The sequence below is a fragment of the Vicia villosa genome, linkage group LG4 (genome assembly GCF_029867415.1).
Source record: "Vicia villosa cultivar HV-30 ecotype Madison, WI linkage group LG4, Vvil1.0, whole genome shotgun sequence".
NCBI lineage: Eukaryota > Viridiplantae > Streptophyta > Magnoliopsida > Fabales > Fabaceae > Vicia > Vicia villosa.
Genome location: NC_081183.1, coordinates 61879342 through 61898133, shown reverse-complemented (window position 1 = coordinate 61898133; position 18792 = coordinate 61879342). Strand labels below are relative to the sequence as shown.

The 18792-nt window shown below is 33.5% G+C and overlaps 1 protein-coding gene and 1 long non-coding RNA gene across 2 annotated transcripts; one reads left to right on the top strand and one right to left on the bottom strand.

Annotated features, from left to right (window-relative positions):
* Positions 1-1599: 1599 nt before the first annotated feature.
* On the bottom strand, positions 1600-2464 carry LOC131599209 (uncharacterized). Its single transcript, XR_009282631.1, has 2 exons — positions 2295-2464; positions 1600-2140 (listed from the first exon to the last, which is right to left on the bottom strand). It is a non-coding gene; the product is annotated as an uncharacterized LOC131599209 (long non-coding RNA).
* Positions 2465-8520: 6056 nt separating this feature from the next.
* LOC131597279 (pentatricopeptide repeat-containing protein At4g33170-like) lies at positions 8521-11502 on the top strand. Its single transcript, XM_058869986.1, has one exon. It carries the CDS (start codon positions 8521-8523, stop codon positions 11500-11502), a length of 2982 nt encoding a protein of 993 aa, XP_058725969.1.
* The last annotated feature ends 7290 nt before the right edge of the window (positions 11503-18792 follow it).

The window sequence follows — 18792 nt, the reverse complement described above, 5'->3', positions numbered from 1 at the left end:
ACATAAGAGAAGAATTTAACATTTCAACAAATGAAAACACAAAATAAAGAAAATGAGAAAGGAAAAATTCAAAAACTCATAAACAATTTTTAGTGTGTTTCATTTTTAATATAATGTTAAAAATTAAATTAGTGAATAAGTTAAGCAATGTAGAACATAAAATTTTCTCATTTGACACACAAACACACAATTTTTTTTAATAATATAGGACTTAAATTTATTTTTCCAAATTCTTCTTCAAATTAAAATTTTATCATGTTTCGACATCTCTAACTAATCTGATCCCCTTTTCACCCATCTTATTTTACGGACAAAAATATGTTTTCAACTAATTACCAATATGATACCCTTATATATTTTGCATGTAGCAAGAGATATGTATTTTATGATTGATTTTTTTTACATACAATCCAAGGTTAAGTTAGAAGAAGATGCCATAAAAATTGGTTTGCATGTCTATTTTAATTGGGCATGATTGATATTCAATTCGTGAGAATAGGGATGTCACCCAAGGGACTCCCCCACCTACCGTCTGGAGTCCGTCGAATGAAGAAAAGTTAAAATGTAATGTTGATGCGGGATATAATAAAGATTTGGGTTCAACAAATAAAGGGTGGTGTGTGAGAGACAATGTTGATAGTTTTGTTGTTGCAGTTGTGGCTTAGAATTACGGTATCTTATTCACTATTGTAGTGGAAGTCATGGCTCTGAAAGAAGTTATATGCAAGACGCTATTTTGCTATAATTGACCAATGTTTTGAAAGCGGCTCTCAATTAGTAGTTCAAACTATTCTCTCTAAGCACTATTTCCAAACTTTGAGGTTAAGTTCATCAACGGTCAATTTTTAGACTAGGCGTAATTTTATTGATGAGATACCTCCTTGTATTGCTCCTAATTTGATTAATGAAAATCGTTAAATTTTCTTTTATCAAAAAAAAAGTTTAGAAAAGACTCTACCATCGCAACCAACTAGGTGCTCTTAGGTTAAGTGTATTTTATTATTCATTTAAGAATCAATATTAAACAAATTTGAATACACTAATTAATTTTTTTTATTCTAATACTTTTAAAAATTAAATTTAAATCAAAATTTTGTAATTTTCCATAAACTTTAAAAAGACCTCGCATTAAAATTTGTCTTTAATACTTCATTTGGATTGGGATGCATCCAACCAAATTTGCAATTCGATTTAATTTTCAAAATATAGTATTAATCAAACAGTACTCATACCATGCATGGTTGTACTTGTACCTATACATGATATATTAAAATTATATATATATTTTTTTTTTTTGATAGGAAAATTATATTTGTTGAAAGGCTAAATTTACAAATTGACTTGTAAGTAATAATATAGTTTTAACTTTTAAGTTGAATGCATTTGCATTCGGCGCTGCAATTACACTGCAAACTTTATTTGGCGAAAACATGTGAAAAAATGAGATTGATGCCGTGGAAAGAAACATGAATCGATGTAAACTTAACAAGTTACGAACACTGGCAATTGTGCAAATTAAATTAACAAACTTAAAATATACTAAATGTGAAAGAAACCAAACAACTCAATAAGAAAACGAAGTACCATTTGCCAGTAACGAAACAAAATGAAGTAACATCTGTTAGATTAAAGTCAATAAACAAACAAATAGAAAAACAACCCAATTAACCTAAAACTAAATTCTCACAAACAACACTAGAAAACACACACACACACCATGATTACAACAATTGAACCTTAACCCTAACTTGTCTCTCCCTCTTTCACTCCCTGTGTTGTTCCTCCATTCACTGTAGAAAAACACCTCTGCGATCTACCAAAACTCAAACCTTTTTTCTTCGGCGAATCCAAAGACCTAAAGATAAGATGTTTCACAGCAAGAATCAAATCGATATCAGATTTTTCAGGAGGACTCAAGTTAAAGCTCTGAAATTCATGTGCCGCTTAACCGCTTCATCAGTGCTAATATCTTTCTGCGATTTCATCGTTTCTTCTTTCACAGCCTCGACGCATAAACCGCAAATCCAACGGCCATGGTAACACTCACGAACACGATCAATGTACGGCTTTGTACACTCCTCCGCTAAGCCGCAACAGTAACACTTGACGGTTTCAATCGAAGCCATCACAATTCAGAAATCTGAGAAACAAAACAAAAAACAACAAAGATTACTTTATATTTATTTATTGATTAAATTAATGACGATTATTAATACAGTTTCAAAATTTGAAAATTTGAAACGCGAGTAACGGATGATTTTAGAGAAATTAATGTAGTATGATCGAGTTATTACCGTATTGAATTTAGAAGATTGTGAAATTAATGATGGTGCAATTATCGCTCCTTTTCCCACTCAATATCGCCGCCGAATAACAGAGCACTAAATAAGATATGGTGCATTTCAGAGCCCTAATTGGCTCTCTGGAATACAGTACTATTTTTTATTTTGATTTTGAATTCTAATTTCACACATGCTGCAATGGTCTTATATATACTAGTAGTAATGTGTGATCATATAATATGTTGTGTTTTCATTTATTTATTTAGGAAATTAGAAAAGATAAGCTCGTGTGGAAAATGCAACATTTGGTAATGATTAATTAGCGCTTTGGTTGAACTGATACGGTGAGTTCAAGATTACGCCACGTTGATTGTGGCGTTGATGGAATATGGGAAGATACGTGGCGTTGTGGGATTTGTGGGGAAGGGGATTTACTGTGATGGGTAAGACGGCAGGTTTGTTTTCTTTTATGGAGTTGCGGCCTAAAGTAGGAGTGGTCCATTGACTATTTAACACTGACAACTGTCAAGATAATTACGGTTACATTATGGAAAACGTGCATTTCACGAAATAACACTAGTGTTCTTGTTTATGAGCTAGTAGGTTTCTATGGTCACAAAACACTTTGGTACAAAGCTTAAGCAAATTAAGAAACAAGCAAATTTTTAAAATTATTTTTTAAATAATTAGTGTCAATTCGGAATTAACACAATAGAGCATTTTACAATGAGAAAAATAACATATTTATTCAAAATCTTAAAGTTATAGATGTTTGAGTTCTCTTTGTTATAAAATGTTCATATTTTCTTTTCTAATCAACAACGGACTTTTTATTCACACTTGATTCTCAACAATTGAAAGAATAAAATGTACAATTAATATAGGGTGAATCGTTATCTGCCCAACTCAAAAAATTGTATAACATTACATCCAGCGTAAAGTACAATTTTTTATGGTGGATAGAGAAGTTTTTTTTTTAAATATTTTTTAACAATAAAATGCTTTTAAAATTTTATATTTAGGATGAGTATAAAAATTAACTTTTTATTTATATGATACTATATTCTCTTAATATTGCACTAAGTGACTATCACGATAATGTCATCGAAGCAGCTCTTTGAGATTCTTTTGCTTCAAAACTATTTGATTTTCTCAACTCAAATTAAAATGGCACTCCTGTCATTATTGTACTAACCCATGGTTGGTGCAAACCATGTGTGCTCGCGAGTTTTTACAGGATAATCGCTTGTGTGTTGTGCTCGCGAGGAACATGTTGTACTTCAGCGGATTCAAATTTTGTCATCCTTTCTCGGACCAGAGTTAGGTATTCCGAGAGCACAACACAAGAGCGAATATCCCGGATCGGTCATCAAACCGGGGAGGGTACTAAATCACTGGTTCATTAGTCGAACCACTGGGTCCTTAGTTGAATCGCGTGATCAAACCGGATTAAACCAAATAAGTCGATTTAATAGACCTATCATTATAAGAAAACTATATATGCATAAATCCGGTCGAGTCAGATCATTCAATCTCTAAAATAATATAACTAACACTTAAATTTGTGGAAAATATCATATCATAAATTCACTAGTTCATAAATTAAATGCAAATTTAAACATAAGTATCACACATAACAAAATTGTGTAAATTATAAAGTCTAACTGCAAACAAAATCTAATGGCAATATAATCTAATGGAGTACTTTAGAACAAAAATACTCAAATATCTATTAAGTTTAGTTCCAAGGAGGTAAAATTATTTCAATGTTGGGATCTCCTTCAATATCAGAACCACCTACAGCAAAATCAATTGCATTTGCAACATCTTTCCCATCAATGATATCATTACTTTGGTTATTTTCTCCATAATTAAGTTGTGCAGCTCCCTAAACGTCAACCTCATCCAAATTTAATTCATCTATAACAACATCAATTTAAAGAGTTTAGCAATTGACATATAGTAATAAATTATGTTAATTCTCTATGTTATGGTTGACATTATGTTTGTTAAAACTAACTTATGGGAACATGTTGAACAGGATGTTCTATTCACTTCAACTGAAGAAGACATGTCAAGTAAGATGTTTCATGCAAGATCCATACGACATCGTGTCTGTTAAGTAACAGCTAGATTTGTTGAAGTATGTTTTATTTACAAGTGCATAATATTTTGGAATACTATGCAATCCTATGTGGCGCTTGATTTAGGGATAAGAGATTGTCTCTGTTTTCAAGATATTTGATTGATTTATAAATATGGAGAATATTTAGGAAACTAAAGATTGAAGTCCTATCTTCGTAGAAGATTGTGGAATATTTTCGGGAGTGCCCTGCTGCGATTTGAAGCCCAAGTTCAATCCAGAAGATTGTTTTAAATAGCAAGCAACAAACCTAGTATTTTCATGAAACGTACATTGCAGTTAGGGATGGCAACAAAGCCCATACCCGCGGGTACCCACCTGAACCCGCCCCGAAGTTGACGGGGAAAATCCGCTTTGACTGGGTTAGGGTTTGGGTTTTCCCTTATTACAAAATATGGGGTCGGGTCGGGTAATGGGGACACTAATACCCACCCCGAACCCGCACCGTTTATTTTATTCTATATATTAGTATATATTTTTGATAATTTAGAATAGTAAATACATAGCCAAAGTTTTGATATTTTGATTTAAATTTATTATTTAAAATATTTGAAATGTATATATGATTTTTTTTAAAATTGTTTCATTTTATTATTTATAAAGTAATTTCATTTTGGAAAAAATAAATATTTCTATTAAAAAAATTGATTTTACTAAATGGATGATAACGGGGCGGGGATACCCGAAACCAATCCGAACCCACTTGGGTCGGTTTTGGGTTTTAATTCTCCATCCCCGTTTGGGTTTGGGGCGGAGAATGGGAATTGTTTTGGGATTCGGGGTTTGGGTTTGGGGGAGGTGATAACCGTCCCCGACCCGCCCCGTTGTCATCCCTAATTGCAGTTTGTGTTAGGGTTTGTGCATTCTTGTATTCTGCGAGCCTTTCTAATATCATGTTGATAGAAGAATTATACGCTTTCATTGAGTTGTAAGTTCTGTGTTCATTCATAAGTTTTTAAGCATTAAATGATTGTGTCTTGGAAGTGTGTCTTCTAAAGTTTTGTAATTGATTATCACGGTTGTGATTAAGGGGGATTGAGGAGGGCCTCATACCTAGGTGAGTCTTAGGCAGAAGTATAGCACGGGTAGTGATTAAGTGAGAAGGCAGTAAATCGGAGGTTGTTTACGTGTGAACTAGAGGTTGTTTGCATAGTACTTCGAATTGATACTATCATATTGGACTTATCTCTTACTCGATAGTCCCCAGAGTAGGTATTGTTTATACCAAACTGGGTGAACAATTACTTGTATTCTTTAAAGTTTCTGCACTGCTTTATTTTATATTTTGTCATTGTGTGTTTTTTAGAGATCATTGTCTCGACATCCTTTAGGACATATGAGATCTAAACACCAGAATTTCAAATTAAAACAACATAATTGTAATCACAATAACGAATACCATACTAATATCATTTAAAATAGGTTGGATTGTCATACTAGCAAGATCTTTGCATAGTGCTTTCACCTTCTCAATGGTCAAGAATGGTGGTGAATCCTCTAACACCCAATTAGAATGATCACCGAGTGTTTCAAAATTAATAGGATCTTTGCGTAGTGCTATCACCTCCTTAATGCGAGCCTTATTCTTTTTAGATGAACTAATTAATGGGTTCGTTTGTACTAGCAATTCACCCCTCCTCCATAAAGAGCTCGCTTTCAGCTACATTTGAAGTTTTTCTTTTCTTGCTCCACTCATGAAATGTTGTTTCATCTGAAAACGAATTTCTGCAGGCATTAACTCACAAATTTCAACAATTCAGTAACAATAACCAGTTTCAAAAGAACAACACAAACCCCGATTTAATCTTCAACAATTTCAACAGATAAGTTGAAACAAAGGAGAAATGAACCAAGAAACGATGCCGAAACCGGAATGTTGCGGTGGAGATGACGAACTTGGAGTTGGTGGTGCGGAGGAGAGAACGACGATGGTGCGGTGGGGAGAGAGACGGAAGAGTGGTGATGGAGGACAAAGAAAAACGGCCGGTGATGGTAACGTCTCGAAACGACGTGGTGGTGTTCAATGCGATTCTCTCAGTCGTTCTACTTCTTATGTAGTTCTGCTTCTGTTTCACTTTCCGATTGGATAAGGATTGGAAAATCTTAGTTTTTTTTAATTCCAAATGTTCAAAACGACATTGTTTTGACTAAAAATTCAATTTAAAAAAAAAGCTGTTGAACAGTCGGTTTACAGGAACCACCGGTTTTCTGGTTTTCACCGGTCCAACCCCTGTTTTTAGTGTTTTCCACCAGTTTAACGATTAGGGCGGTCCAGCTATTGAACTAGACTAATTACTGGTCCGATTCCCTGTCCATTCGGTCTGATCCAGCTTTTACAACCTTGCTTGATACTCTCCCTGTACTTGAGATGCGATGAGCTGAGAATCCGTGTAGATTTTTATCTCTCTAGCTTCCAAGTCTTCGGTCAGGCACAGTCATGTGAGGAAAGCTTCGTACTCCTCCTGGTTGTTCGAAGTAAGGAAGGATAAGATGAGAGAAACTTGATTAAGATAGCTTCCTCGTTCTCGAGTATGATTCCTGCTCTGCTTCGTGTCGAGCTGGACGTTTTGTCTACGAAGATGGTCCACTTGTGGACTCCATTTGACGGGGAGGCCATAACGGTCATATTTGATACAAAATCTACTAGTACTTGAGCTTTCAGGGTCTTTCTCCTCTCACATCCAAATACTTATTGTAACATATGAATCCAAACACGGACAAATAACATTTATTTATGATACTAATATTTATTTATACAATTAAAATAACATTTTCAAATACTATATTATTAGTTAATATTTATAAAAAAACTATTGTATACATATTTTTATAAATAATTTCAAAACATATTTAATATTTATATACGGGAAAATATAGTTTGATTCAAATATTTGTATATATGGAAAAAAAAATATTTGTGCTCCAAATATAAATAAAAATATGTTTTTTTAAATAATAAACTTTCTTGGTTAAATAATATTGTATTTCTTTTTTTCATTCTTAATATATTTGAGAAACATATGTGCGTAACGCACCAGTACCGATATGAACGCACGAGTGTCCATATTAGAATTTCTGCAAACTCACTGGTTATTATATATTTTTTTGTATAATTAAAAAAATTAAAATTAAAATATTTAAAATAATGTATGAATCAAAACACGATAAAAATATTTATTTTTTAATTATTTATATTACTAATATTTTTATTTTAAAAATATTTTTAATTTAAAATATAAGATAATATATAAAAAATTAAAATATATATTACTGATGCAAAATAATTTTGATAAAATAATTTTGTTTTTAAATATGTCTTTCTTTTAAAATAATAAACTCTTTTCATAAAAAAAATATTTTTTTTATTTATATTTTTTTATATTTTAAAAACAAAACGTGCCAACCACATCAGTACTCGTCCAAAGTGGTGGCACCGGAATCCTATGTTTACTTGCCCGGTAGAATGCATCAAAATCAATTTTGGGCCTGTAAAATCAATTTTGAAGTGTTTGTAAAATCAATTTTGAAGTGTTTGACATTCTCAAACAGTCTACTGCCACCAAGCTTTTTTTGGTTCATAATTAATTTTTTATGAAGCTACAATTCCTAGCTTCTTGAAATCAATTCTAAAAATCAATTCTCCCTTTCCATCAATTTTTCTTTTTTGCTCTTAAATTGAACAATAACCTTAATTCTCATATTTTTTTATCCTTTTCGTCATTTACACATCCAAAAACCATTTTGATAAAAATATCCAAACAATATTTTTCATACAAATCGCTTTTGTTGTGAATATATCCAAATATAAATCATTTTATATTAAATTCAATTTTAACTAAAGTCAATTCTACAAAATCAATTATTTCAAAATTAATTTTTTTCACGGCAAAACTAACTGGAATAGATTTAAAAGAAAATCATATTTAAAAGATATTATTTGCAGTTTATGACTAGCTCTATAAGTTATTTTTATAACTGGGAAATTGGTTCACAATCCCATAATACAGCACTGTGATGTCCCTCCAATTTCAAAATGTAACTATAACAACTAACAACTGTTGTTCAGGCTTCAGAGAATGAATCACAAAGTTGAAAATGCATTTGCACAACCGTTTGCGACCCACTTCCATTCTCAAGAAACCACTCACCCAACACCTTCACTCCCATTCCCATTCCCATTCACACCCTCCCTCTCTTCCTCCTCAATGGTTTTCCATCCTCCGCCACGCCATTGCCCAATCCGATTTACTCCTCGGAAAACGCACTCACGCCAGCATTTTAACTTCCGGCCAAACCCCCGACCGTTATCTAACCAACAACCTCATCACCATGTACGCCAAGTGCTCCTCTCTTTCTTCTGCACGTAAACTGTTCGACATAACGCCTGACAGAGACCTGGTCACTTTGAACGCTGTTCTCGCCGCGTATGCTCATACCGGAGAGCTTCCCGAGGGAGACAAAGCTCATGAAGCCTTTCATCTTTTCCGTCTTCTCCGTCAATCCGTTGTGCTTACCACTCGTCATACTCTGTCACCTCTCTTCAAGTTATGCCTCCTCTATGGTTCTCACTCCGCTTCTGAGACTCTTCATGGTTATGCTGTTAAGATTGGGTTGCAATGGGATGTGTTTGTCGCTGGTGCTTTGGTTAATATATATGCTAAGTTTGGAAGGATTAGAGAGGCGCGTGTTTTGTTTGATAGGATGCCTGTTAGGGATGTGGTGTTATGGAATGTGATGATGAAGGCTTATGTTGAAATGGGTATTGGAGATGAAGCGTTGGTTCTTTTCTCTGCATTTCACAGAAGTGGGCTGCGTCCTGATTGCATCAGTGTTCGTACTATTCTCATGGGGTTTGGTAAAAAAACTGTTTTCGAAAGGGAGTTGGAGCAGGTTCGAGCATATGCAACTAAGTTGAATATGTGTGATGATGATTCTGATGTTGTTGTTTGGAACAAGACTTTGTCTTTGTGTCTCCAAGCAGGTGAAGCGTGGGAAGCTGTTGATTGCTTTAGAGATATGATCAAATTGCGTGTACCGTGTGATAGTTTGACTTTTCTTGTGATCCTCTCTGTGGTTGCCAGTTTGAACCATCTTGAACTGGGAAAACAGATTCATGGTGCTGTTATGAGGTTGGGATGGGATCAATTTGTCTCTGTGGCGAATAGTGTTATTAATATGTACGTTAAGGCTGGTTCTGTTTACTATGCAAGAAGTATGTTTGGTCAGATGAAAGAAGTGGATTTAATATCATGGAACACTGTCATATCTGGTTGTGCTCTGAGTGGTTTAGAGGAGTATTCGTTAAGGTTGTTCGTTGATTTATTACGGAGTGGACTGTTGCCGGATCAATTCACCATTGCGAGTGTTTTGAGGGCTTGCTCCTCTCTTGAAGAAAGCTACTGTCTTGGTAGACAGGTTCATACTTGTGCTTTAAAAACTGGGATCGTCTTAGATTCGTTTGTTTCAACAGCTCTAATTGATGTCTATTCCAGGAGTGGAAAGATGGAGGAAGCTGAGCTTCTTTTCCATAACCGAGATGGATTTGATTTAGCATCTTGGAATGCTATGATGCATGGGTATATAGTGAGTGATAACTATCATGAAGCCTTGAGGCTATTTGGTCTAATGCATGCAAGTGGAGTGAAGGCTGATCAGATTACTCTGGCGAATGCGGCTACAGCTTCTGGGTGCTTGGTGGGGCATCAACAAGGGAAGCGGATTCATGCCGTTGTTATAAAAATGAGATTCGATTTAGATTTGTTTGTCATTAGTGGTATTCTAGACATGTATCTAAAATTTGGAGATATGGAAAGTGCACTTAAAATATTCAATGAGAATCCTTCGCCAGATGATGTTGCTTGGACCACTATGATTTCAGGGTGTGTAGAAAATGGGAAGGAAGAGCATGCTCTTTTTACATACCATCAGATGAGACTTGCTGGAACGCAACCAGATGAGTATACCTTTGCCACCCTTGTGAAGGCTTGCTCTCTTTTAACAGCACTAGAACAAGGGAGGCAGATTCATGCAAATGTTATGAAGTTGAACTGTGCTATGGATCCTTTTGTGATGACCTCACTTGTTGACATGTATGCCAAGTGTGGGAATATAGAAGATGCATATGGTTTATTTAGAAGAATGAATACTAGGAGTGTTGCCTTGTGGAATGCCATGATAGTAGGATTATCTCAACATGGCAATGCTAAGGAAGCTCTCAACTTTTTCAATGAAATGAAATCTAAGGGTGTAACGCCAGATAGAGTTACTTTCATTGGGGTCCTTTCTGCCTGTAGTCATTCCGGTTTGACATCTGAAGCCTATGAAATTTTTTCTTCTATGCAGAAAGACTATGGAATTGAGCCTGAGATTGAACACTATTCTTGTCTCGTTGATGCCCTTAGTCGTGCGGGGCGCATACAAGAAGCCGAGAAGGTGGTATCGTCAATGCCCTTTGAAGGTTCTGCTACAATGTATAGAACATTGCTTAATGCTTGTAGGGTTCAGGGAGACAAAGAGACTGGAAAACGCGTCGCAGAAAAGCTCTTTAGCTTGGAGCCATCTGATGCAGCAGCATATGTTCTTTTATCGAATATTTATGCTGCTGCTAACCAATGGGAAAATGCAGTGAGTGCTAGGAATATGATGAAAAGAGTGAATGCAAAGAAGGATCCAGGGTTTAGTTGGGTAGATATAAAAAACAAGGTGCATTTATTTGTTGCTGGGGATAGATCACATGAAGAAACTGATTTGATATATAATAAGGTGGAGTATATTATGGAGAGGATCAAAGAAGAAGGATATGTCCCTGATACAGAGTTTACACTTGTTGATGTAGAAGAAGAAGATAAAGAGAGTGCTTTATATTATCATGGTGAGAAGCTAGCAATAGCTTATGGGCTCATGAAAACTCCACCATCAACCACATTGAGGATAATTAAAAACCTTAGAGTGTGTGGAGATTGCCATAATGCAATCAAGTATATATCAAAGGTTTTTGAGAGAGAGATTGTTGTGAGAGATGCAAATCGATTTCATCATTTCAGGAGTGGGATATGCTCTTGTGGTGATTACTGGTGAATATTTTTTACATTAATCATATTTCATTTTCCCCTTAATAATAATACTAATTAGCTAACTTACTTACACATTCTCTAATAGAGTAAGGATCCACTCCATTTCTTACCCTTCATTTCTTTTCCATTACTATAGTTTTATGTACATTAAGTTAAATAAATAATAAATATGTGTTACATGTCGTCGAAATATGTGTAATATACACAAAAAACTATGGTAATGGAAAAGAAATAGAGTGTAAGAAATGGAGTGGATCCTTACTCTCTCTAATAATAGGTGTTAAGAGAGATTTGGATTGACTGCAGTAAAAAAAAGTTACACATTTACACCGTTAGTAAAGTTTAAATTAAACTCAATTTTATAACAATAACAATAATTAAAAGTAATCGTACATGACATATATAATTAAAAATGATAAAAATAAATAAAATCTCATAATTAGTAAAGTTTAAATTTTTTCATCCTCATGCCTAAAACGTTCTCAAATATATTATGCCAGGTTTGCTTGAAGTTGTGATTGAATTTGTTATTCGCGAAAATTTGTTCTTTATAGTCTTGTTGCAAGATTTAGATGATGTGATAAATATTTTGGTTGTTGTGACAGTGCTATTTACATTATTATAAAAGTAATCAAAATCACCTCTATATGAGTATCGTTTTTCCTATAACAATCAAGTTGTGTAATATGATGCAAACATATATGGATGATTGAGTTGAGTGTTTTCATGTGCTAGGCACGCATTGGGTCACATATAATTGCAAACTAAATTTGAATCAATACAAATGTCCGCTCCACATTCTTTCTAGTCAATTCTTGATGTTGGACAAATAGTGTTCTCTTTTCTCTTCGCGACATTGAAAAAATCTTGACAAATGTTGCAGACTCAGGATATAGATAATTCCCTATATTATATGAAGTCTTATTGATTGTATATTGCCTTGTGGGAGTTTGTCATTCAAAAATATATTGTATTGGTTTAACACGTTAATGACATTGTTTGAATCTACATTAAAAAATGCATGTTAAATCCACATATCTATTGTGATGTCACAACTTCAAACATGATCGTGAATTTACCATGATCACCTAAAAAAAATTATCCTTTTTATACAACTGGACAATTTTCTATTTCTAATGCATATAATCATTTGAACCTAACATTCGTGGAAAATCATCTGATTTTCTAATTTGTAAAAGATGCTCAACATCATTGTTGTTAGGCCTTCAAAAATATCTGACCCCAAATACCTTATTCAATCCTCTTACGGATCTCTCTAAGAACTCAACTGCAGTTCTTTCACCAATTTGAACATATTGGTCTACAATGTCAGCGGGGTATCCATATACCAACATACAAATAATAGTGGTACTTTTCTTCAATGGTGAAACAACCATTTTACCAGTTGGATAGACCTATGCATTCCGAACCTTCTTCTCGAAATTAAGCATTTGTGTATGTTAGATTTTTCATAAAAGTAGTCATTCAGCAATAGTTTACTCCCTTCTTCACGGCTCTGATATATCAATGTTATTCTCTGATATATCTACGCCCTTTTTCATTAGTGTTGTCCATAAATCCATCTTCCATTAACTCCTAAAAGAGTTTGTTGAGACCATTTGAATTGTGTTGAATCCATTAAAGTGAGAGAAGAGTGAGAGAAAAATGAAAGAACATTGAAAGAAAGATGATGGCATATATAATTATATATGAATAGCCGATGCTTTAAATAACAACTAGTATGAATAACGACTAGCTTGACAAAAGACTAATTTGAACGACGACTAGTTTGACTAACTACTAGTTTGAATAATAAATAGTTTGAATAACAAATATTTATTATGAATTAAAGTGGCACTAATGACTATTTTACATATACGTTGGTACATATTAAGTACTGCATGATATTTGATTTTGATAATACTAGAATATTCCATCTTAACTAAAATTCATATTTTTCATTTAGCTTGTTACAAACGCCATGCATATTCAAAATTGAATGATAATCGCCATGATGATAATGTTGGGGATTCCGGAAGAGTCGAGAGCACCAATGGGACCAATGCTTCAGGATAACAAGAGAGGGAGACGCCACATCTCAACCCAAAACCTTAAGGTGTTAGGTAAATGGATCCTCTCTCTTATAAATCCAACATTATACCCATTCATAGGCAATGTGGGACTTTAACCACTCACACTTGCACCCAACATTCTCCATCACAAGTGTGGGTCCCCACATCCTATAACAGAATCCTACACCGGATCCAGCTTCCGCTCCCCCACCAAGCCGAATTAGGGCTTTGATACCACTGCTGTAGAGTTCGAGAGAGTGTTAGGTGCCAAGTTGTGTTAATATTTAGTTTAATTAGTGGCACCTTTCGACCGTTTTTATCGAGTATTCGTACAATTCCCTGAAGTTTTAGATAATTATTTTTAGTTTATAATTTTTAACTTTCATTTTATGTTAATATGTGTTTTAGTTATGATTTTGTAAATTGTAGACATGGATTTAGCGTTTGATATTTACTTAGTATCGGTTTATAAAATGTTATTTGTATTGTTTAAACGGTGGAGAAATTGGCGGTTAAACAATACGGTAAATCTAACTATATCGTTGCGGACACAGACGGTATAGACGTCGATACGTTAAGAAGTTCATATATATATATATATATATATATATATATATATATATATATATATATATAGGTTAACATACGAAGTTAGGTCGATGAAATCGAATCTTGATACATTTTCTTTAACTTAGAACTTTCATTAATTTACTCTTTGCTACTAAAGTATTGAATGATCTTTTGCAAACTCAAAACCAAAGTAACCTTAACTCAAGACAAAATAAGCTATAGAACGGCAGTGATATCGCAATAATCCCTGTGGATACGATATAAATGAAAAGTACACCAGTATACTCTTTCAACAGAGAGTCGGAAGCACCAACGGGACCAATGCTCCAAGACCACAAGAGAGGGAGACATCACTTCTCAACCCAAAACCTTAAGGTGTTAGGTAAATGAGTTCTCTCTCTTATAAATCCAACATTACACTCATTCATAGGCAATATGGGACTTTAATCACTCACACTTACACCCAACAGATAATGCCTCGCTTGTAGAATTTTTGTTCTTTTTGAAGAACTTTAAGATGCTCTCATCCATTTAGGTTCATATTGTCATGCTTACTTAAGATTGAATGATGCATATTTATCCTTAAAAGAAAAAGCATGTGCATTTGTTAACGTCCATTAGGTCCCATTTTTCTTTCCATGAACAACTTGTTTGTAACGTCCAATAAATTTTTGAACAAGGCCATTTATTTGATACCAACCATATTTTAACTAGATGTGTTACTTTTCTCACGATTGTCCACGATAATGATCATAATTAGTAGTGATTCTTAACCAAAAATTGTCTTTTTTTAAATTAATTTTTACAATTGGATCCTTTGAAATAATGATTCATGATTGTATATGAAGTGTATTATCCTAATCCCTTGTGAATAGTTCTCGAATTTTAAAAATTGGAACATCTTTCTTTTTCTTTAATGGTAATATTTTTCAAACCATCTTGAATTGAAAATTGTGAAATTTGAGGTTCATACATAAACTCAATTGGCGTTTCAAGTTCATGATGAAAAACTCTACCCATAAGTATTTATTTGAGGTCTACAATACATATTAGGATTGGTTAGTGACGGTAAAAATACAATGGAGTATGTTGGCGATAATAAAATTAAGAATTTTGAATATTAGAATGTGGATAATTTTGTATAGATGAAATATAGATTGTTGAAAAATATATTAACTATGATTCTTTTGATCTAATCAATAGAAATTTTGAAGTAAAAAGATAAGAATTTAAATAAAATATTATCAAATGAAGATCAATGAGATGAAATTGTGAGAGAAATTTAAAAACTAAAAGAAATTGATGACATTGTAGAAGAGGAATTGAATTTAAGAGCAAATGAAGATTATATTTTTTATAATCTATTCTTTTTATTTTTGATGAGATCATCTATTTTTTTAATATATTTTCACTCTCATTAAAAAATATATAATATTTTATCAAAATTTCCTCAATTCATATGCATGATTAATTTGAATTGAGAGAATTTAATTTGAATTTATATTATTATACATATAAATATTAAAATAATTATAAATATTTGTGATTGAAGAGTAGTATTAATTTTTTTAGGCTAAATTACAGTTTTGGTCCCCCTATTTTAGGTTTTTCACGATTTTGGTCCCCCTATTTTCTTTTTAAACAGTTTTGGTCCCCCATCTCAATTTTGTCCATGAACAGTACATGTCCGTACATGAACAGTGCATGAACAGTTGCATCAAAATTGGGATGGGGACCAAAATTGTTTAAAAAGAAAATAGGGGGACCAAAATCGTGGAAAACCCAAAGTAGAGGGACCAAAACTGTAATTTAGCCATTTTTTATCAAGAGAAAAATAAAAACAAGAGGAAAAGATTCAATTATTTGGTTCTTAAACACCATAGAAGCGTTACTACCCCATAATCCAATTGAGAAGCAAAAATGAATCACATATTCAAAGAGTCGGCATTTGAAGCACCATATTTAGCCAATCAATTAACACATTTATTCTCTTCTCTCAAAGTATAATAAAAGGAGACCACCAACGAAAAAGAAATGAACTTCCTAATAAGAAATAGTAAAGTTGCATGGAGTGAAAGTCATTTTGCTTAGTGTCAGCAATTAAACCCAAAGTTGTCTTAGAGTTAGATTCCATGACGATAGATTTATATCCAAGACCCTAAGCCAATTAAAGACCTCTCCAAATAGCTGACATTTCCACCAATAGGTTAAAAGCTCTGCCCTAAGATCTAGAAAAACTATAAATCCAACTACCTCCATCATCTCTCAAAAGGCTTCTAAAACCAATATTCCTAGGATCACCAAAAGAAGAACCATATACTTTGACTTCAATAAAGCCTTAATGGGGGATGTAAGCAAACTTTATGAATCACATGATGCTTATTTGTTGTACCAAGAACTTGGATCATGGAGGAATGATACAATAATACACTATTCATTAAAACTCAATTATCTTTTTTCACATTCTAGAAAAATCTTCGATTCTATTTCGCTAAATCTCAAAATACAGTTACTGTTGTGTGCAATTGTGAGGTGTTAGTCTCACATTGCTTGAAAAAGTGGAGGTTGAACACTTTATAAGTGAGATGACCCATACACCTATCACCTTAAGGTTTTAGGTGAATATGTGGTGTCTCTTTCACTTGTGTGTTTCTTTTGATCCGATGTGGATGCTCCCCGTGATGACCCAACAGTGGTACCAGAGTCGATGGTTCAATTAAAGGATCGACTCCTTGTATCGAAAGTCATCCTGACAATGTGGTGGTCAGGAGGCGTGTCCAGTTGTTGTGCCCGCAACGGCGGTACAAGCGGGAGCATAGTGGATGGACTCACATTTAAGGGGGAGATTTTTGTGTGCAAGTGTGAGGTGTTAGTCCCACATTGCTTGGAAAAATGGAGGTTGAGCACTTTATTAGTGAGATGACCCATACACCTATCACCTTAAGGTTTTAGGTGAATATGTGGTGTCTCTTTCACTTGTGTGTTGCTCTTGATCCAATGTAGATGCTCCCCGTGATGACCCAACAGTTACTGTGGGCATAATGTCTACTTCGCTAGTGGCATGATGTTTAAATCAACTTTGACAGTCTTGCATGTAAAAATCATAAGAATCAGTGGGATAAAGATATCTTTATATAGACCTCATTGTAGGACAATCATGAAGAGTGTGCATATCATTTTCCACAATCACACGACATATATGATAAGAAGTATTAGTGGTAAGATGTCATTAATATTTGGACACATTAGTGGCAAGACTTAGTATTATTTTTACTTAAAAGTATAATTTTTATACATTTAAATAACTAATGATAACCAAAAATCTAAAACCGCAAATATACACATAATCTCCACATTGGGTATAAGACGATATTTTAACAAGTTTTTAATATAAAATAAATAAATATCTTATAAATATTATCTTCTATAATATCAATTTAATATATTAACCACAAATTAACCTATCCATACGAATGTACGAATAATTTATAAGGATGTGATATTGATGTGTTATACATATGAAAAGATAAAACAAAATGTGACAAACCCTTTCTCATTCTAAAAGCCTTTTTTTCTCCGCCTTCTCTTAATCGCCTGCGTCTCTTCTCCTTCAAATCTAAACTTCCAGTCTCTGTTGTAGCCTTCGACTAGGTTCGAGAGCTGTCGGCAGTGCGCCAATGATCTTTTTGTAAACCATTTCAAGCAATGACATAGTTCTTTGAAGAGGTTTAATCCAACAATAGAGGTTTTCTCATTTGTTTATTTCGTTTCTTCTCGCTAGTGGTTGATTTTTTGTGACAGTTGGTTAGATCGGTTCTTAATCGTGGTTTGAAGTGGGCAGATGGACAATTATTATCTTCGTGGTCTCTTTGGTGGTCCTTTCATTGTTCAACAAGCTCGTACGATTGAAGTAGATTGTGGTTTTGGGTTGGACCTGGATTACCATTTTGGTTTCGCTTCAAACCGATTCACATCTGGTTTTGTATTGTTTGATTTTTTGTTACAGTGCTAGCTAAATCGTTCATTGATTCACATTGTCTTTGTTAGCTGTTCAGATGTCTAACTGAGGTGGGTTAATTATTTCTTTTGCATCTTCGATTTTGGTATCTCTGTATGTTGGACCATAAATGATTGTGATTGTTTGGTGAAGTTTGTTAGTGAGTTATTAGTTAATGAACTCGTTATCATATTGACGGTCGAGTTTATTTGTTGTTTTCAAAATTCGAATTTAGTGTTATCAATTCACGTTTCACTTTTTTGCAATTCGGTTTCATACCCTTGTGTGAATTTGTTGAATTGTGCACGTAATGCGTGAATGCAAATTCAAATTTTCTTTATTATTTTATTTGTTCTTTACTTTTACTGGGTTAATCTTTATATACCATAGTTTATTTATACTATTTTTTAAATTTATTTAGAGTAATGCATATTTTTTATAAAAAAAAAAAGAATGATCCATATTCTTCTCTATCCTTTTAAATTTTTTAAATATTACATCTTAAATATAATTATTTCTTCCGGAGTTCAAACCTTCATAGTTATTTAGTAGAAACTATATCATAAGTTATTTAAATTTTAAAAAAAAATGTGATTTTTTTTTCACTTCAAATTAATCATATGTATCGTGCCAAAATATAAACACTATTGGACTT